Genomic DNA, 21,335 nt, shown 5'->3' on the forward strand with positions numbered 1-21,335 from the left:
CCGCTGAGTCACGCCAGCATTTTGTGTCTATCTTTGGTTTAGAAACATAGAAACGTAGAAAATAGGTGCAGGAGGAGGCCATTTGGCCCTTCGAGCCAGCACCGCCATTCATTGTGATCATGGCTGATCGTCCCCTATCAATTACCCATGCCTGCCTTCTCCCCATATCCCTTGACTCCACTAGCCCCTGCAGCGTCTGTGTTCCTTCATACACAAAACATCACGGTGGTCGGGAGTTGAACGATCCAATATCAATTGAATGGAGCCCAGGTCAATCCTTGGAAAATCCTTCCCAAACAGTTTTGAATTAATATAATATTTGGACCCTTTCCACAAAGTGGTTATGCCTTTGTCATGCTACGAAATAAAATATTGGTTGTTCGTTTGGTTTATTGCCTCTCATTTGGAAAATAAAGCATTGTGGCTATTACTCCTCCCCAAAATTCCTTCTCTCCTGTCACTTTGGCTCATGCTGGTTACACAATCCATTGCTGCCATATGTTCATGGCAATTATTCCTTCAGTTTCACGACAAGTTCGAAGACTCCTCGCTTCATTTGAATGCTCCTTGGCTGCACGGCCCAGCACGTTGATTGTTTGGCTCGACTGCTGCTCTCAATTGCAGGACATGTTGAGTATGAAAACCAGAGGGCTCCTAAATCACTTCGAGCATCGACTTCAATTATTCCTGAAGGATTAAGGTTGTGTCCAAAATGAAATTTGATACACCCACCAGCGCTGTCATTTATCTTTCATCATCGGACCTGAAAATCTGCAGACAGCTCACCAATTATATCTTGGATGGACATGCTGATGTCCTCCATTGAAAGCCTCGCCATAGTATTTGGGAGGAACACCAGAGACACTGATCACCACCTGGCAAAGGGTGCGGAAATGGGAGGGAGGAACGAGAACTCCTGTGTTCCCCCCGCTCCTCCTGGAGTATCCGTTTACATTCACCCTTCACCAAGACCTGGTTCACTTCTCAGCAGCAGTAACGAACTTCTGTTTGAGTTACGGCAGGAATTCGTGACAGAGAAAGCATGGCTAAGAAATGCAGATGCTGGTTTACACCAAAGATGGAGACAAAGTGCAGGAGTAACTCAGCGCGTCAGGCAGTATTTTTCAGTTTTAGTTTTAGTTTCAGAGATGCTTCACGGAAACAGGCCCTTCAGCCCACTGAGTCCGCGCCAACGAGAGATCCCCGCACACTTAACACCATATCTTACACACGAGGGACAATTTACCATTTTACCGGAGCAAATTAACCTCCAAACCCTGTATGTATTTGGAGTGTCGGAGGAAACCAGGGCACCCGGAGAAAACCCAACGCATTATCTATCCATGTTCTCCAGAGATGCTGCCTGACCCGATGAGTTACTCCAGCATCTCGTGCCCTCTCCACCCCGTATGTGCTGATTTGACTCCTGCCTAATGAGTCTCCTTATTTCTATATAAACTCTCCTCATTAAAATCACATCTTTAACTAAACCACTAAGTCAGTGAGAAACATATCAAAAGTAAATAAGGAACTCGATGTCCCTGGTGGAAAGTGAGCGTGGGTTTTATGGGGCTGGTACATATTGTCAGGGGTGGTGGTGGAGGGTAGTCAGTGGTGATTTGCATCCAACCGAACCTCTGACTGGGCTGATGCTCAATGGTATTAGTGGCACTGTGAGGCAGCAATACCACCAGCTGTGCCACTGTGCCACCCTTGCAAGCTGTGCTCGCTCTTTCACTTGAGAATAGGGTGGCACAGTGGGGCAGCCACAAAGCTGCTGCCTAATAATGCCCCTGTCCCACTTAGGAAACCTGAACGGAAACCTCTGGAGACTTTGCGCCCCACCCAAGGTTTCTGAGCAGTTCCCGGAGGTTGCAGGTGGTTGCCGGAGGTTGCAGGTAGTGGAAGCAGGTAGGGAGACTGACAAAAACCTCCGGGAACCGCACGGAAACCTTGGGTGGGGTGCAAAGTCTCCAGCGGTCTCCGTTCAGGTTACCTAAGTGGGACAGGGGCATTATCGCGCCACAGAACCAGGTGCGATCCTGACTACTGGTACTGTCTGTACAGAGTTTGTACGTTCTCCCTGTGACCACGTGGGTTCTCTCCGGGTGCTCCGGTTTCCTCCCACATCCCAATGACATGCAGGTTTGTAGGTTAATCTGTAAATTATCCCTGGTGTGCAGGATAGAACTAGTGTATGGGTGATCGAGGTCAGCCCGGACTCATAGGGCCGAGCGGCCTGTTGCCACGTTATATCCTTCAACTAAATCTCCCCACCCAACACTTTCAGAAGAAAAAAATTCAAGTTAGTTTTGTCGGTACTACGCACATCGTGCAAAAGAATATACTTGTGCCAAATAAACGTACGTTCAATGTATGTTTTCTACTTGGATCTCGTCGAGAAATTGACGTACTTTTTTCCTTTCAGGAAGGTGTTCTTGCAGGTCAGCATGAATGATGGTCTTAGCTTCATTTCCAGCTTCGTCACCATCAAGACCGTCCACTGTGTGAGTAAATCGTTCACCTTACACTTGGCGTAACCCATTACCAACTTTTCCATCTGCAGCATTTAAATGATAATATCTCCCTTTTCCCATTAAGGCAACAACAAGGTGAAGCTTCATCATCTTTTCTATTAACAGGGTGACATTTTTGTTTGGAGCAAGTTGACAAATCTGACACTTTTTAATTAAACTGGAATTTGCCTGCTCCTCTGGAATAGCAGCACATGCAGCCCCAAAACCTCTTCAATACTGAAGAATTTTTCCTGGATCAAGTGTGTGAATTTCTCAATGCTTTATTATGTATAATTCCTGCTTCAGGAGGAAAGAATCTGGTTTAATCTATGGTGCCAAGTGAATTGGCTAGGATATTCTCCATTTCACTCCTCCCCACGTATTAATCTGGACTTTATCCGTCTATCCTGACACCAAAGGGAAGAAGGAATTAATCTCTTTGTACTTTTGGAATATTGTGTTGACACTGAGCAGTTCGTTTGCTTTCTGTCGAGTCTGATTGACTGAGGCAGCCAATCCCTTGGTATAAGACTCAAGCCACACCAAAGTATGTTGTCAGATGTGCTTGCTTACTCAGTATTCAGCCTTGTGGCTGTGGAAACTCACAATAGAAATGCTGGTCATTATTAAATACACACTAATCAGGGCAATCTAGTCGGAAAGAAGAAGAAGAAAAAAAGGTTCTCATAACTTCATAGAGTTATATAGAGTCTTACAGCGAGTAAACAGACCCCGCGGCCCAACTTGCTCATGTCAACCAACATGCCACACTATACTACTCCCACCTGCTTGCATTCCGCTCATAACCCTCTAAACCTATTCTATCCATGTACCTGTCTGAATGTTTCTTAAACGTTGTGATAGTACATGCCTCATCGAACTCCTCCGGCTGCTCGTTCCATACACCCAATACCATTTGTGCAAAAAAGGTTGCCTTTTAATGATAATGGGAATAACGTTTAATGTAAGGCTTCGAGGGATATGGTCGAATTGCAGACAAATAGGACTAGTTTAGATGGGGCATCTTGGTCAGCAAGGACGAGTTGGGCTGAACGGCCTGTATGACTATATATGACCCTTGTATTGAGCTGTCGGACTCTATGACTAGCATTCATGAATGGTCTATGCTTGCCTTGGCTTCTCATGTTCTGAGAAACCACAGCTATTCTGAGCACAGGACCATCCTGCAAATAGCAAGAGTTGAATGGCTTGGTAATATTGTCTGAAGGAGGAAGACTGAACATAATACTGCAGGGACGGTTTGGGAAGCTTTGAGGTCTTTAGTATCCGCTTGAACCACTGTAATCAGAGCGTTGCTGCTGAAGAACAAATACTTCACTGCATCCCATGACCTTTTGACTTTGTGATGTGTTACCAAGCAACCATACAAATACAATTGTACCACTTGCCTTATGTGAAGCAAACATTTCCGTCTATTTTGAGCTGTTACGTCCTGATTGTCAGCTATACCTTCTTGCTCCCATAGCAGTGTATCAATCAGATCTATTTCAGTTGTTAATCCTCCTTTGTGTTGCATTTCTCAATGTGCCTGTGTCCTTCTGAACCACTGCCCTGAATTGGCCATCTCTATCCTGTTAACACTTCATGTCTTTAAAAGGTCAGACCTAATGCATTGAATCAGCCAATAGGCCCATAGAATAGCACACAGAACTCATTTAGAAGTACGTTTAAGAAGGAACTGCAGATGCTGGAAAATCAGCCTGAAGGAGGAGTTCGACCCGAAACGTTGCCAATTTCCTTCGCTCCATAGATGCTGCCTCACCCGCTGAGTTTCTGCAGCATATTTGTCTACCTTCATTTAGAAGTACATTCAACTCAAGAATCAAGTGTGTTTTATTGCCATATGTCCCAGATTTAGAACATGGAAATTCTTAGAACATGAAATGAACACAACAGAATATGTTCAAGTTCAAGTGAATTTATGTAAACATAGTAATCTGTAAACAATATAATAAATGAGGAAAAAAGTTCAGTGTCTATATATATAATATATATATATATATATATATATATATATATATATATATATATATATATATATATACACAGACATATACATACATACACATAAATATAAACAAACAATAATGGTGCAAAATGGTAAAACCAATCCCCGCAAGTCTATGTCGTTCAGAGCTTATTTGAAGGTTGTAGTGTTTAGGGCTGTAGGCTGTAGGGTTCTGTTCCAGAACCTACATCTGCAGTTTTCAGGCTACTAAATCTTCCTCCCGATTGCAATACACTCAAAACTCTCTGACAAAAATCAGTGCAACTTCAAACTAACCGAGGAGGCCAAGTTATTGGATATTTTTAAAGAGGGGATTGACAGATCCTTGATTAGTAGGGGCGTCAGGGGTTATGGGGAGAAGGCAGGAGAATGGGGTTGGGAGGGAGAGATACAGTAGATTAGCCATAATTGAACGGCGGAGTAGACTCGATGGGCCGAATGGCCTATTTCTGCTCCGAGAACTGATAAACTATCAGTCACAAAGCCATGGGACCACACTTGGTGATATTATCTGTTCAAATCAAAGTCTCGATGAAATGTTTTTTAAGAGTTTCTTAAACTTGTGTAGGAGCTTTCCGTTTAATACAATAATTCACTGTGTCAGTTTGTGAACAAATAATTTGTTAAATCTGCATGTTCCATTCAAGTGCTGAGCCGGGGAGCACTACATCTTGTACATACATTCCCTAAAACCTCTATGAATTCTCCAAGATGATCCACACCCCTCAAGAGACCGTTTCCTCAAAAACTTAAGTTGGCTGCCCACTCTCTCCAGATTGAAGATTGAACCAAAGTTGCTTCAGGTTTCCAGTCAGCCACAAGGATTTCCTATTTTGGCTGAGAGTAAATTAAATGGTTTATCTTCAACCAGACCTGGAGGATTCAATGCCCAGCAGGATTTTGTCTAGGTTAAGCTAAAAATAATTGAGTCACTCCAGCAGATAAATCATTCCTTGTATGGAGCTTAGTATTTTTTGACAAAAAGTTTGCATGACCAGAGTCCAGTCATTCAGGATCAAGGGAAAATGGAGTGAAGTCTTTTCATATGCTGAGAGAATGGAGCTGCTGGGCTTGTACACTCTGGAGTTTAGAAGGATGAGAGTGGATCTCATTGAAACATATAAGATTGTTCAGGGGCTTGGACACGCTAGAGGCAGGAAACATGTTCCCGATGTTGGGGGAGTCCAGAACCAGGGGCCACAGTTTAAGAATAAGGAGTAAGCCATTTAGAACGGAGACGAGGAAACACTTTTTCTCACAGAGAGTGGTGAGTGTGGAATTTTCTGCCTCAGAGGGCGGTGGAGGCAGGTTCTCTAGATGCTTTCAAGAGAGAGCTAGATAGGGCTCTTAAAAATAGCGGAGTCAGGAGAAGGCAGGAACGGGGTACTGATTGGGGATTGAATGGCGGTGCTGGCTCGAAGGGCCAAATGGCCTGCTCCTGCACCTATTGTCTATTGCCTTCTATTATCCACAGTCCCATTATTTTACCAGGGGTCTGCGTTGTTTTTTAGTTTAGTTAGGAGATTCAGCGTGGCAGGAGGCCCTTTGGCCCACTGAGTCCACGCAGGCATCGATCACCCGTTCGTACTAGTTCCATACTATCTCACTTTGGCATCCACTCACTGCCCACTAGGGGGCGCAATTTACAGAGGCCATTTTGTATGTGGCCTACAAACCCTTCGGTAATTGGGAAGAAACCTGGAGATATCCCTCAGTCACAGGGTGAATTTGTAAACTGCACATAGACAGACAGCACCCGAAGTCGGGATCGAACCCGGGTCTCTGGCGCTGTGAGGCAGCAGCTCGACCAGCTGAGTTCCATAGCTTCCACCAGTGTTTTGATAAATCAAGCTTACAGTTCAATCGTCACAACTGCACCATGGTGGCGCAGCGGTAGAGTTGCTGCCTTACAGCGTTTACAACGCCAGAGACCCGGGTTCGATCCTGACTAAGGGCGCTGTGTGTACGGAAAATTTCGTTCTTCCCGTGACCGCATGAGTTTCCTCCGAGAACTTCAGTTTCCTCCCACACTCCCAAAGACGTACAGGAATGTAGGTTAATCGGCTTGGTGTCCCTGGTGGAGGATAGCATTAGTGTGCGGGATCGCTGGTCGGTGCAAACTTGGAAGCCGAAGGGCCTGTTTCTGCGATGTATCTCTAAAAAAAAAACTAAACTATGCTGTGCTTCTTCCTTCCCCTCCCCTTCCCAGCTCTCCCACACTCCCCCTTCCCCTCTCCTTCCCAGCTCGCCCACACTCCCTCTTCCCCTCTCCTTCCCAGCAGTCCCACAAGCCTACCGTCTCTGCCTCTTCCTTTCTTTTTCCCTCCCCCCCGACATCTATCTGAAGACGGGTCTTGACCCGAAATGTCACCTATTCCTTCTCTCCATAGATGCTGCCTCGCCCGCTGAGTTTCTCCAGCATTTTTGTCTACCTTAGGTGTCATATCGGGTCGGTTCTTCAGTTTGAAGGAGGGACCTGCCTCGAAACATCACCTATCCATATTCTCCAAAGATGCTGCCTGAACCGCTGAGTTACTCCAGCACTTTGTGCCCTTTTATCTGCAGTTTACTGTTATTTTCAGCAGTAGCAGTTGTTCCTCTGAGCTGCTCTTGTATGATTCACAGCAGAGAGCTTCAGAGAGATCAGTGAATGCTGGATATATGCGGCAGGCACAAATATGCAGGCTGGATTATATGCAGCAGGCCAATGGAAAATGGTGGTTTTAACACCAATGCGTGAAGCCCTCATGTCAAGAGGACATGAAATTGAGACACTCTTGAGGAAATAGTTCAGTTCCGTTTAATATATTATCACGTGTACCGAGGTACAGTGAAAAGCTTTAAAGGAGGGCTCATCCGGGATTTGAACCCGGGACCTCTCGCACCCTAAGCGAGAATCATACCCCTAGACCAACGAGCCTGTCTTGTCCTCAATTGTTGCCATATCTTCCCAGTGTTTACGAATGGCACTTTTTCTCTCCAGTTTTTCTTCTGCAGCAAAGGCAGAACAGGAATGAATTTAATTCCAACGTGGGGAAAGATTGCATGTATGCATCAAATTACAGTCAGCTGCTCTGCTTGGCCCTCTAATGGCAGCTCACTTCTACATTCCAACCTGCAGCTCGAGAACCACGTATTATTTTGCCTCAAAGGGTCAATTTTCTGTGATTAAAATCACTTGTGTTTCCATTCCAAGCTTCCTATTTAAATGCATGGAGTGAGAGGATCTAGGTATCTTCTCTGAAATAAAACATCAGGAACTGTATGCAGATAGAGACAAATTGCTGGGATAACTCAGCGGGACAGGCCGCATCTATGGAGAGAAGGAATGGGTGACGTTTCGGGTCGAGACCCTTCTGCAGCCTTGGATCTCGACCCGCAATGTCACCCATTCTTTCTTTCCAGAGATGCTGCCCGTCCCGTTGAGTTACTCCAGTATTTTGTGTCTACCTTTGATTTGAAACGGCATCAGGAGTTCTTTTCTGCACAGGAACTGTTCTCAATTTGTCATTGAGTGCAAGTACAATTAACATGATGTCGAAACAAGGAACTGCAGGTGCTGGTTTACAAAGAAGGATGTAAAGTACTGGAGTAACTCAACAGCCTCCCTGGATGCTGCCTGACCCGCTGAGTTACTCCAGCACTTTATGTCCTATATTTAGCACGAGATACAGATAGGCCGATTCTACATCAGTCTGGAGCGCTGTGTGGGGATGTTTCACAATTCCATACTCCACCACACCACATCCCAAAGGCTAGCTCTCACTTGCAGGCCCTGCATATGCTCTGGAATGCAGCATTGAGCTAAATACTATCGCGCTCTACTGGGTCAGAACTTTGTTAAGTTTGTGGCGTAGCCAAGCAAAACAAAAAGTGGAGCAGCTGGAGCAACTCAGCGGGAGGGGAAGAAGAACTGTGAGGGTGGCACGGTGGCGCAGCCGGTAGAGCTACCACCTCGCAACATCCGGAGACCCGGGTTCGATCCTGACCTTGGGTGCTGTCTGTGCAGAGTTTGAATGCTCTCCCTGTGAGGGGTGCGTTTCCTCTGGGTGCTCTGGTTTCCTCCCACATTCCAAAGACGTGCGGGTTTGTAGGGCGATTGGCTTCTGTAAATTGCCCCTAGTCCGTAGGAGGTGGGTGAAAAAGTTCCGCCTCAACTTAAACCTATGTCCTCTGGTTCTCGATTCCCCTATTCTGGGCAAGAGACTCAGTGCATTTCCCCGATCTATTCCTCTCATGATTTTGTACACCTCCATAAGGTGACTTGTCATCCCCCTGCGCTCCAAGGAATGCAGTCCAAATCTGCTTAACATCTTCCCATAGCTCAGGCGCTCAACTCCTTGTAAATCTTTTCTGCACCCTTTCCAACTTGACAAGATCTATCCTATAACATGGTGCCCAGAACTGAACACAATGCTCTTGTGCGATGGGGGGTGGGTTGACACGATGGGTCTTGAAGCTCTCTACCCACCCTGCTGAAAAGCACAATGGAGTGGTTAATTTTCATTTCCAACCGCTGCATGTGCTTCTTAGATCATCCATCCCCTGCATATCCATGTGACTACAGAAATGCAAATGTCACTTTCATGTCTACCTGCATCACCAGCCCTAGCAGCCCACTCCAGTCACCCACACATCTGTGTAAAAAGATTTTACCTTAAAAACGTGCCCATAAAACTGACTCTTAACAACAACTTAAAATGTTGCCATCACACCTTAAATGCTATGTCTTCTGGTCTATGACATTTCCACCATGAGAAAAATGTTCTAAATGTCTACCATATCTATGCCCCTCTTAATTATATATATATATATTGGTGCTGTTCATTGATCCGTTTTGGTACATATGACAATAAAGCACTCTTGACTCTTGATATACTTCTATTAGGTCTCCCCTCACCCTCATGACGTTGTAGACATAATAATCCATACTTTATGTACAACTACTACGGACTGACGCAAAACTGCATTTCGTTGTACTCATACTTGTATTTGTGCGATGACATTAAAGTTGAATTGAATTGTCCAAAGTCTCCCTATAGCTAATACCTTTTCTAACCTAGGTAACTGGATTGTTATTCTGTGGTTACTATTTTCCTGACGGGTGGAAGGCAACTCAAACTAAAATGGTCTCACGCAAAGTGAAATTACATCTCAGTGGTAGAGTTGCTGCCTTACAACGTTTACAGCGCCAGAGACCTGGGTTCGATCCTGGCTACAGGTGCTTGTCTGTACGGGCTTTGTACGTTCTCCCCGGGACCTGTGTGGGTTTTTTCCGAGATCTTCGTTTTCCTCCCACACTCCAAAGACGTACAGATTTGTTGGTTAATTGGCTTGGTAATAAATGTGAAAAATTGTCCCTAGTGCAGGATAGTGTTATGGCCCTGTCCCACGGTATGAGTTCATTCCAAGAGTTCTCCCGACTTTGCCCCGATTCGAACTCGGAGATTTACGGTAATGGCCGCTTGTCGGTACACAGGGCTCTTGAGGACATTTTTCAACATGTTGAAAAATCTTCACGAGTCTTCCCGAGCTTACCTGCCATTAGCGAGTCTTCCCGAGTACCTGCCGTTAGCGTTACGAGCCACTAAGAGACGTCCCCGAGGATCGATGTACCCGCTACGTTCATTCTCGGTGCTTACCACGAGTTTGATTTATTTTTAAACTCAGGACAGGTCTTGGAATTAACTCGTACCGTGGGACAGGGTCATTATATAGAATAGAATAGTAGAATAGTTTCTTTATTGTCATTGTAACATGAACCATGTACAACAAAATTTAAAAATGTCAGCCAGTCAGTGCACCATTCAAACATTTCTAAAAGCTAACGATACATACAAGATAAAATATTAAAAGATAAACAACTAAAATAAATATCACGAAAATAGCACGCATAAACACCCAACCCTCCATCCTTCTGTCGATTTCACAGTGTACCACAGTCCCTTAGTCTGTATCGCCCCTGCGTTCCTTGGCGGCTACATTTAGTGCTTTTATAGCAGTGGGGTAAAAACTGTTTTTTAGTCTGTTCGTCCTTGTCCTTGTAGATCTGTACTGTCTGCCTGACTGCAACAGTTCAAACAGGGAGTGTCCGGGGTGGGAAATGTCCTTGATGATGCTCTGGGATTTTTTGATGCAGTGGGAACTGTGTAAGTCCTCCAAGGTAAGGAGAGGGCAGCCGACAATCCTCTGGGCGTTGTCAATGGCCCTCTGGAGCGCTTTCCTCTGGGGGATTTGGGGGATTGCTGGCCGGTGCTGGCTCGGTGGGCCTGTTTCCACGCTGTATCTCCAAACTAAACTAAAGGCAGCCTCGGTGGCTGAGGGACATATTTCCATGCTGCCTGACTCCTTGACCACCTTCTTACTTCACTTTTGAGAATTATTGAGCTCTTTCCCACTTCCGGTTTTGGAAATCTGTGGCTGGAAAGCCGGAGGAGGGAAAGAGACAGCGGAGGAAGAGCTATATTATTGAAAGCTTTGACCTGAGCAAGGATGACTCTGTTCCTTTCAAAAGTTAGAAGAAGAGGTGAGATAAAAAAGAGGGGATATGTGGGGGGAGGAGGCAACACAAAGTATGAAAGTCATCGTTTGAAAGTACACAATATTCCTTCCCCCTCTTCATTATAAACCTTAAGTAACCTCGCGTTACTTGGCGATTTGGAAGGAAGCCATGGCACTATCCCAGCTTAGCAACACAGATCCTGGGCTGGAGCCTTGGTCTAATCTGTTCCAAATTCATTTGGCTTGCGTCAGAAAGGCTAGAAAGCAGAAAGTACAATGAAAAGGATTAAGTTGATGGCTTTTTTCACAAGCCTTACTTACGCCATCCATTCATGCGACAGTATCACTTACCCGCAGTGCTTAAAGGTTTGTACATGGGTGGACAAACAACAAAACTCCCCATTTCCAAACCAGCCAACACGCTCATTTTTCAGATCCCCAAAGAAACCACAAAGACTTTACAGCTGGCCCTTCCAATTCAAGATTTAACCCTCTAATTCTCATTCAAAATTCATTTTGCCAGCTCAAAAAAATTGATCTTTAGTACAAGTTAATTTCATTCAGAGCAGTTCTCATCCCAGATAGACACAAAGTGCTGGAGCAAGGTGGGTCAGGCACTATAACTGGAAATCATGGAGAGGTGATGTTTCAGATGGGGACCCTTCTTCACTGATTATTGGGGGGGGGGAGGAAAGAAAGTTGGAAGATGGGAGGGGCAGTCAGTGCTGTTCCTCCAGTTTGACAATAGACAATAGGTGCAGGAGGAGGCCATTCGACCCAGCACCGCAATTCAATGTGATCATGGCTGACCATCCCCAATCAGTACCCCGTTCCTCCCCATATCCCCATGACTCCACTATTTTTAAGAGCCTTGCTCTCTCATGAAAGCATCCAGAGAATTTTTATCTCTCTTTTTTGTATGGCTTTGTAAATATTTGATTAGTGTATAAATGTAAATAGTTTGGTGTACATATAGCTGTTGGTGTACATATGGTGTACATATAGCTGCTGATGTACATATGGTGTACATATAGCTGCTCATGTAGCTGCTGGTGTACATATGGTGTACATATAGCATATGGTGTACATATGGTGTACATATGGTGTACATATAGCTGTTGGTGTACATATGGTGTACATATAGCTGCTGGTGTACATATGGTGTACATATTGTGTACATATAGCTGCTGGTGTACATATGGTGTACATATAGCTGCTAAATGTGTATAAGATAATTATAAGCAGTTGAATAAGGGGTGGGAATTAATAAGCTTTGGCTTCTTCCTGCTCCTTTTCGGACACATACAATTTCATTTATTTATAGATATTGTTTATGACACTTTATAAATATTCTTGTTTTGTTTTTTGTATGTTGTTTCACAGTTGCTTTTTATCCTTTTATTCTGTTCGAAAGAAAGAATTAACTAAATAAAGAAATAAATAGATATACATACGGTTTCCCAAACGCACTTGGAACGAACCTCCAGTTGTAAATACATTCAAGTGAGAGACTGCGAGTGGGCCGCTGTGTGTAGGTTGAGAAAGGGCTGCATGTAAACAAAAGTCGCATTGGAACCCAGTGTGCCAAATTCAAATGTAGGGTTTTGGAAAAAAAAACGTGAAATTGCTAAATATTTTTAGAAATGTTAGCTGGTTACCTAAGAATTATAGTTGCTTAAATAGCGGATGAATGAGGAATTATCCTCAAATCACCATCCATAATCACAACTTAACTGAGATTCTTGATTAGAATGGGTGTCAGAGGTTATGGGGAGAGTGTAGGTGAATGGGGTTCAGAGGGAAAGACACAGTAGATCAGCTATAATTGAATGGGGAAGTAGACTAGATAGGCCAATTCTGCTCCTAGAACTATGAACATGAATAATAATGACGATAGATACACTGAGATGTAGAAATGTCATTCCAGGTTCCTTGGTAGACAAAAAAGCTGGAGAAACTCAGTGGGTGAGGCAGCATCTATGGAGCAAAGGAATAGGCGACATCGCCTATTCCTTCGCTCCATAGATGCTGCCTCACCCGCTGAGTTTCTCCAGCTTTTTTGTCTACCTTCGATTTTTCCAGCATCTGCAGTTCCTTCTTAAACTAAACTGAACTGTCTTTCCTAGTTGAGACATTATCTTTCTCTTCGGGCTGGTCAGTCTGTTCTAGCACCATCAAGCTGCATTAAACATTGACCAAGGCTTCAAGCAGATGATGACATCGTGCCTTTGCTTCACCTGGTCCATATACTGTTCAGAGCATTACATTCTGTGAAAAGAATCAAAGAGCCTTTCGGGGGCGGCACTGCAGTAGAGTTGCCACCTTACTGCACCAGAGACCCAGGTTCGATCCCGGCTACGGGTGCTGGCTGTACGGAGTTTGTACGTTCTCCCAGTGTCCAGGTGGATTTTCTCAGAGCACTCTGGTTTCCTCTCACATTCCAAAGGTGTACAGGTTAGTAGGTTAACTGACTTTGGTAAAATTGTAAATTGTCCCTAGTGTGTAGGATAGTGTTAGTGTACGGGGCGATCGTTGGTTGGCGTGGACTTGGAGGGCCGAAGGGTCTGTTTCCGCGCTGTATCGCTAAAAGTTAAAGTCTAAAGTGGAGCCTCGATTCCATTCTCCTCACTTTGCGGCAGTGTGGCACAGCAGGCAGAGACCAGGATTCAATCCTGAGCTCGTGTGCTGTCTGCGCGGAGTTTGCATGTTCACCCTGTGACAGCGTTGGTTTATTTCTGGTGCTCCGGTTTCCTCCCACATCCCAAAGACTGGCCGGTTTGTAGGTTAATTATCATCTGTAAATTGTGCCTAGTGGGTTTGGAAGGGTTATGAATGTGGGATAACAGAGCACTAGTGTGAATGGGTGATTGTTGGTCAGCATGAATGTTGGGCTGAAGAGCCCGTTTCCATGCTATATCTCAAAAACTCTTAACGAAAAACTCCTCCCCATCTTCCCATTTCATTAAGTCACCCCCAGCTACACATCAGGCATTTCTGCCTTGTACACTCAGAGCTGGCATGTGTGATGGCCACCACAACAAAAACCCTGAGATATGGCTTCAATTGAAACTCTCCATCAGTGACTGTGAACAGGAAGCTTTTTTTAAAAATACTTGCATTTGCAGAGTGTTTATTAACACTGCCGCATCAGCTGTTAGAGTCAACAGAGGCAGAGTGAATGATTTACGAGAAACAGCCTAATGTACGGGAACAAAGTCAATTTATTCTGAAAATATGTTTGAATCAAAAACCACAGAAGCATTGCCAAATAAAGGCAGCGGACATGCTGCCTTACAGTGCTTGAGTCCCCATGTTCAAATCTGACCATGGGTGCTGCTTGTACGGAGTTTGTACCTTCTCCCTGTGACCAAGTGGGTTTTCTCCGGGTGCTCCGGTTTCCTCCCACACTCCAAAGACGTGCAGGTTTGTAGGTTAATTGACTTCTGTAAATTTTCCCTCGCGTCTAGGATAGAACTAGTCTACGATTGATAGCTGCTCAGCACAGCTTCGTTGGGCCAAAGGGCCTGTCTCCACTCTGTGTCCATAAAACACAAACTGAAAACTAAAGGCAGAACAGGGTTACATTACTGGCCATCTCCACTGTGGTTTGCTGTCCCATTGTTAGTAATGCATCGTTTCCACTATAAATATATAAGCTATTGGCTGACCAAATCCAATTAAACAATTTTATTTTTATAATGTTGGCATTTCCTCCGTTGGAGACCCTGTTTGCAAGCTGCTGCAGACAAGTGTGGAGCTGACTGAAATGAAGATGATGCTGTCAATTGAAAACAGTTTACAAATAGATACCGCCCTTATAAATAAAGCAAGGGGAGAGGGAATGTGCTATGTCATTTTGACCATTAGTACCATCTGTACATGTTGTGGAATCGGCACTGGTGACCATGTGGAGGGTCTTGGATCTTTTGGTTGAATGATTGAATAATGCAAATTTACTTCAGCCTTTCCATTCATTCATTCACCTGAAAGATTCCCTCAGGACTGCCCTGGAGTTTCACCATGGTTACATTTGTCCTCTCTCTCTGGAAGAGGCTTAAATCCAGGACCGTGCCAATCGCAGAGATAAGGCGGTACGGTGGAGCAGTGGTAGAGTTGCTGCCTTACAGTGCCAGAGACCTGGTTCGATCCTGACCTCGGATTCTGTCTGTACGTTCTCCCTGAGACTGTGTGGGTTTTCTACGGGTGCTGCAGTTTCTTTCCACACTCCAAAGATGTGTAGGTTTGCAGGTTAATTGGCTTCTGTAAATTGTCGCTAGTGTGTTGTGTGTGAAAGTGGGTCTGACATAGAATTAGTGTAGGGGTGATCAGTGGTCAGATTGAACTAGCTGGGCTGAAGTGTCTGTATCCACGCTGTATGTATCTCTAAACGTATAGGTCCCATCTCTAATACTTGACTACGTAATGACAACGGGTAGGAGTGGTTGATAGAACTCAACGATTTGGACAATCCAATAAAGCAATTGGTCTGTTGTAACATAAATAAGAACACACTGGACAGCAATATGACTCAATGAACAACAAATGTAGCGAACATTAATAAATCTGGCCATTCGTGTCAAATCATCTGACACGTGTATGGGTGGTCGTTGGTTGGTGCGGACTGAAGGGCCTGTTTTCATGCTGTATTTCTTATCTAATTGAAACTAAACAAAGGATAAAATTCCACTAAATTCGCCAAAGCTGAATTATACAGAGGAGAGAGCAACCCTCTTGTTTGTTTTGTTTCTTGTCCTCCAACTAGATTTAAGTTCAATTATTAATTCATGTGTGGACGTGATTCTGATTGACATTTGCCTGCCTCAACAAGTATGTAGTCACCCCAAGAGAAAAAACCTGTCAATATGGGCTTCCAGTCATTTTAAACCTTTGTTCTACTGCATTGTTCTGCATTGCATGTTTTGCTAATTTTGCCGCAATATGTTGTAAGGTGTGATTTATCGCGCTTCACATCGTATATTCCTTCTATTATTTATTATGTAAAATAATATGTGTGTTATGATTGTGTTTATAATTTGTTTGGTTGTTTTGTTGTTCCGCGAGCATTGCCACTTTCATTTCACTGCGCATCTCGTATGTGTATGTGACAAATAAACTTGACTTGACTTGACTTGACTTGACTTGATATTAAATGTTAATGTAATGGACGTTTTTTGTGTGTCGAATGTCTTTTGTGTTCTGTGGGCATCAAAAATCCAGTCCTCTGTTGACATTTGCAGTTTAGTTCAAAACCTGCAAGCAAAGAGGTCCAGATTACTAAGTCCCATTTAGTTGTATGCATGCTGGTGACCATTTAGTTGTATGCATGCTGGTGACCATTTAGTTGTATGCATATTATGAGTGACCTGGGATAAAATTTACACTCACAGTCTTTCCACCAGAATTGAGAGTTCTAAAACCAGAGAGCACAGTCTTAAGAGAGAGGGGAGAGATTTTAAGGGCCATCAGGAGCAACTTTTATACTCAGATGATAGTTAACATTTGGGATGAGCTACTAAACGAAGCAAAGGGAGTGGATATAATTATAATTTCTGGACAGATATATGGATAGGAATGGTTCAGAGAAATATGGAACAAATTGAAGCAAATGGGAACCAACCCAGAATGGACAAGTTGGACCGAAGGGCCTGTTGCCATGCTGTATAGCTCTATGACTCATGCGGTGAGGGGGCCAGCAGTCTTCAGTGCGCAGAGGAACAGAGCACAGAATAATTGAAGGAGAAAATAAATGTGAACAGTTTGGACAAAGGGCTGGGAAATGGAGGGTGGATCGGGTGGTTCAACTACACAGCTGGAACAGTCCCTTTCTGGAATTTTAAAATTAGGCATGCAAAGTAAGGGAAAATGTCTTTGGGATCAAACAGACCACACAAACAAAAGGAACTCTTTTTAAAAAAAACCCAGGCAAAGCATGCCAGGGACGTGTTTGTGTATGTGTGAGTAGCAAGAACACGTCCCTTGTGTTTCATTCAGGGATCGCTCATCAAACTCTCCCTTTCTCTTTTCATTGCAGTCGGACGGAACAATTCTGGCCATTGCACTCCTGATCCTCTTCCTACTGCTGGCGCTGGCCCTCTTCTGGTGGTTCTGGCCCTTGTGCTGCACTGTGGTAAGTCCTGGTGTCAATCCAGACGCCCGCCAAGTAGCTGTGTGACGTCCCACCGGCCACACGTAGCAAGAAACAATGCTCCGGACTTGGGAAAACAAGTGTGTCACCCAGGAACAACAGCAGGCAAGATAGTCACGAGAAAAGTGGAAGGGAGGGAGGGGGAAGAAAAAGCGATTCTGGAAAGTCCGGGCATCTTGCGTGGCGACCAAAATCCTTTCCCGGCATCAGATCAAAGCCATGAATACAGTGTTGGAAATGTTGCAACTTGAGGCACACAATGGGGTAGTACTCAGCTGGGAACATGCCATCCATACAGTAAACAGGACTGAAACTGGCTGGACCTGAACATCTTAGCTCATGGATAGGATCTCCTGGCAAAGAGTTCCAGCAATCAAAGAATATTTCAACTCGGCTCGCAGAGGCTTTGTGTAGGAAGCAAGCGGGTTGTTAAAGCTACATTTCCTTCATAAGAATACCAATAACAATGAAGGGACTCCACAGTCGGAAAAACGTGGGTCAGTCGGTGATAGGGGCAACCAGTGAACGGTAAGGAGAGATCTCGGTGACCGATGCCACTTCTATTCAGAACAGGATGGGACTATAACGAGATACAATGATACAGTATGAAAGGAGGCCATTCAGGCTGTATGTAAAACTTGAACTCTGCTTCCAAAAATGTATTGTAATGAATATAAGCAACATTCAATTGACAATAGGCAATAGACAATAGGTGCAGGAGTAGGCCATTCGGCCCTTCGAGCCAGCACTGCCATTCAATGTGATCATGGCTGATCATCCCCAATCAGTACCCAGTTCCTGCCTTCTCCCCATATTCTCTGACTGCGCTATTTTTAAGAGCCCTATCTCGCCCTCTCTTGAAAGCATCCAGAGAACCTGCCTCCACCGCACTCTGAGGCAGAGAATTCCCCAGACTCACCACTCTCTGTGAGAAAAAATGTTTCCTCGTCTCCGTTCTAAATGGCTTACTCCTTATTCTTAAACTGTGGACCCTGGTTCTGGACTCCCCCAACATCGGAAACATGTTTCCTGCCTAGTGTGGCCAAACCCTTAACAATCTTATATGTTTCAAAGGCAAAGGTTGCTATGCACAGCCTACATGTGTCATAAAATGAATATCTAGCCCACTCCTTCGAATCGTTGAAGGACTGGTAACTAAAGTACAGAGATTTTGAATTTTGAACAACTATCAAATGTTCCAAGGAGAACAATCTCAGTCCTTCCATAAAACTGAATTATTTCTTGGCAAAACCAACCTCAATAAAATTTCAGCTCAGCAATTCCAACAGAAGTGGCAACAAGTAAATTCCAGGCATGGAAAGAGATTCAAGCTGTGGACGTAGCTTTTTCTTAGCCTTGTATTCCCATAAAACGATTCAACTGTATGTAGAGAGAAAGAACCACAGATGCTGGTTAATACACAAAGTTCTGGAGTGACCCAGCAGCTCAGACAGCATCTCAGGAGAACATGGATGGGTGGCGCGTTGGGTCGAGACCATTCTGCATAACTCAACGTTTCGGGTCGAGACTCTTCTTCAATTCAATTGTTGTATGAATGGAGCTCAAGATACATTTAATTGTCATTTGGACCCCTTGAGGTCCAAACGAAATGCCGTTTCTGCAGCCATACATTACAAACACATAGACCCAAGACACAACATAATTTACATAAACATCCATCACATCGCTGTGATGGAAGGCCTAATAAACTTATCTCTCCACTGCACTCTCCCCCCCCCGATGTCAGAGTCAAAGTCAAAGCCCCCGGCTGGCGATGGCGATTGTCCCACGGCCATTAAAGCCACGCCGGGTGGTGCGAGGTCGCACACCGGGTCTTGCTGTTAGAGCCCCCGGAGTGCGCTCGCAGAGTCCCGCGGCCATTCCAAGCCGCGCGGGGCAGTGATGTTAGGCCCCGCTCCAGGAGCTCTTCAACCCCGCAACTCGGGCGGGGGAAGTCGCCGTTGCGAGAGCCCTGAAAAGCGGTCTCCCTCCAGGGACCCGCGGGCTCCCGGTGCCGCCGTCCACAGACCTGCCGTTGGAGCCTCCGACTCCCCGGTAGCAGCAGCAGCAGCAGCAGCAGCAGCGCTCCTCCACCGCTCCACCCGCTCCGGACTCGGCCAGCCCCGCGACGGCGACGGTGAGTCGTAGCACCAGAGTCCCCGGCTTCTTCCTGTTGGAGGCCGCTCCTCGTTGCGGCCCCAACGACAACGGAAACCCGACGACGAGAAAAGGTCGGGTCTCCAGTTCAGGGAGAGATTTAAAAAGTTTCCCCCCCCCTCCCACCTCACCCCCACCCCCCCCCACACACACACCCCAACAAAAAATAAGAAAAACTACATTTAAACACAGACAGAAAATAATAAAACGCGGACAGACTGCAGAGGCCGCTGCTGGCCAGAGTCGCGCCGCCCACCGCTCATATATAATATGAAGGGAAAGAAATACAGGAAAAATGCAGCAAAGCAAAATCTACAAACCTTGGACAACCAGCAAGAGGGATGGACTGTCAGGAAAGGATCATGAGCCAAATGTATTGCTGTTTCCCAGAGATGACAACAGTTCTCCCAGCAGATTGATTTGTGGAATAAAATAGCGCAGAGATAAATCAAATTGGAAACGGAATTTTTTAAACTTTTTCCTTAGAATGGGGATCCCTTTAAAGCTAATTGGCACTTTGGTTTGGGAAGGACATTGGGTCCCTGTGGAGGGGGGTCGTTGGCAGGTTGCTTTGCATTCCTTTAGTGGTCTCTGGAAGAGGTCTAACAAAGTCATAACATTTTGAATCATATTATTCCAGAAATCTGATATACAGAAAAGGGTAGAGTCTCAGAGAAATAGCCTCATCCCCACTTGCCCCATAACTGGAAGGAAAACTGGTTCCAGAGTTAAATTGGATGTGGAGTATATTGTTACTTCTTACCTACATGGAGTATAACTATAATTTGGAGGTGATTTGTAACTCTGAATTGGCCATTGTGAGATTTCTCAGCTCCCTTTTTTTATTTGCACCAATGCTTGTAGCAACTGGACTGCAGTAGACTTCACATATGCAAGATGTCACTGCTGACTAATGCCCCTGCCACCACTTAGGAAATCTGAACGGAAACCTCTGGAGACTTTTTGCCCCAGCCAAGGTTTCCGTGCGGTTCCCGGAGGTTTTTGTCAGTCTCCCTACCTGCTTCCACTACCTGCAACCTCCGGCAACCACCTGCAACCTCCGGGAACCGCACGGAAACCTTGGGTGGGGTGTGAAGTCTCCAGAGGTTTCCGTGCAGGTTTCCTAAGTGGGACAGGGGCATTAGAACAAGCATATTCCTTAACTTAAAAATTACAAATATATATTACTCAGGGAGCAAATTGATGATAAAATCCACCCTTCAAACATGTTCAGCATGGAGAAAAGTCGAGCACTGGAACAAGCCCTTCAACCCACAATGTCTGTGCCGAACATAATGCCAAAGATAAATGATCTCCTCTGCCTGCTTGTGACCCATATCCCACCATTCCGCCTCATCTATGTGCCTATCTAAGGTGCGTACTGAAACGCCATTATCTTATATGCCTCCACCACCACCTCTGGCAGCACCATCCACATCACCACCACTGTGTAAAATCAGGGAGTGCAGAGACGGTTCACCAGACTGATTCCTGGGATGTCAGGACTGTCTTACGACGAAAGGCTGGATAGACTTGGTTTATACTCTCTAGAATTTAGGAGATTGAGAGGGGATCTTATAGAAACTTTAAAATTAAGGGGTTGGACAGGCTAGATCAGGAGATTGTTCCCGATGTTAGGGAAGTCCAGGACTCCTCTTCAGCTGAAATCCTTTAAAACCGAGATGAGAAGCATTTTTCACACAGAGAGTGGTGAATCTCACTCTCTACACAGAGGGTAGTTGAGGCCAGTTCATTGGCCATTTAAGAGGGAGTCATGGGCCCTTGTGGCTAGGGGATTAGGGGGAGACCCAGGTGGTACACTGAGTTGGATGATCAGCCATGATCATATTGAATGGCGGTGCAGGCTCGAAGGGCCGAATGGCCTACTCCTGCACCTAATTTCTATGTTTCTATCCTGAACCGTTAAAATTAATGTTTGCAGTATTCTGAGTGATTTGCTCCTCTTCAGCTGTTGCAAACAGGGCTG

The 21,335-nt window shown here is 45.0% G+C and overlaps 1 protein-coding gene and 1 non-coding gene across 2 annotated transcripts in view; one reads left to right on the plus strand and one right to left on the minus strand.

Annotated features, from left to right (window-relative positions):
* The window catches only part of LOC129713271 (anthrax toxin receptor 1-like), a 142,374-nt gene that overhangs the window by 74,528 nt on the left and 46,511 nt on the right, over positions 1 to 21,335 (plus strand). The window contains exons 12-13 of the mRNA XM_055662207.1: positions 2,429 to 2,507; positions 17,078 to 17,173. Of these exons, the coding sequence (XP_055518182.1) occupies positions 2,429 to 2,507; positions 17,078 to 17,173 (175 nt within the window). The remainder of the gene's footprint in view (positions 1 to 2,428; positions 2,508 to 17,077; positions 17,174 to 21,335) is intronic.
* On the minus strand, positions 7,394 to 7,465 carry trnap-agg (transfer RNA proline (anticodon AGG)). Its single transcript has one exon. It is a non-coding gene; the product is annotated as a tRNA-Pro (tRNA).

This window comes from Leucoraja erinacea, chromosome 35, assembly GCF_028641065.1.
Source record: "Leucoraja erinacea ecotype New England chromosome 35, Leri_hhj_1, whole genome shotgun sequence".
Lineage (NCBI taxonomy): Eukaryota > Metazoa > Chordata > Chondrichthyes > Rajiformes > Rajidae > Leucoraja > Leucoraja erinaceus.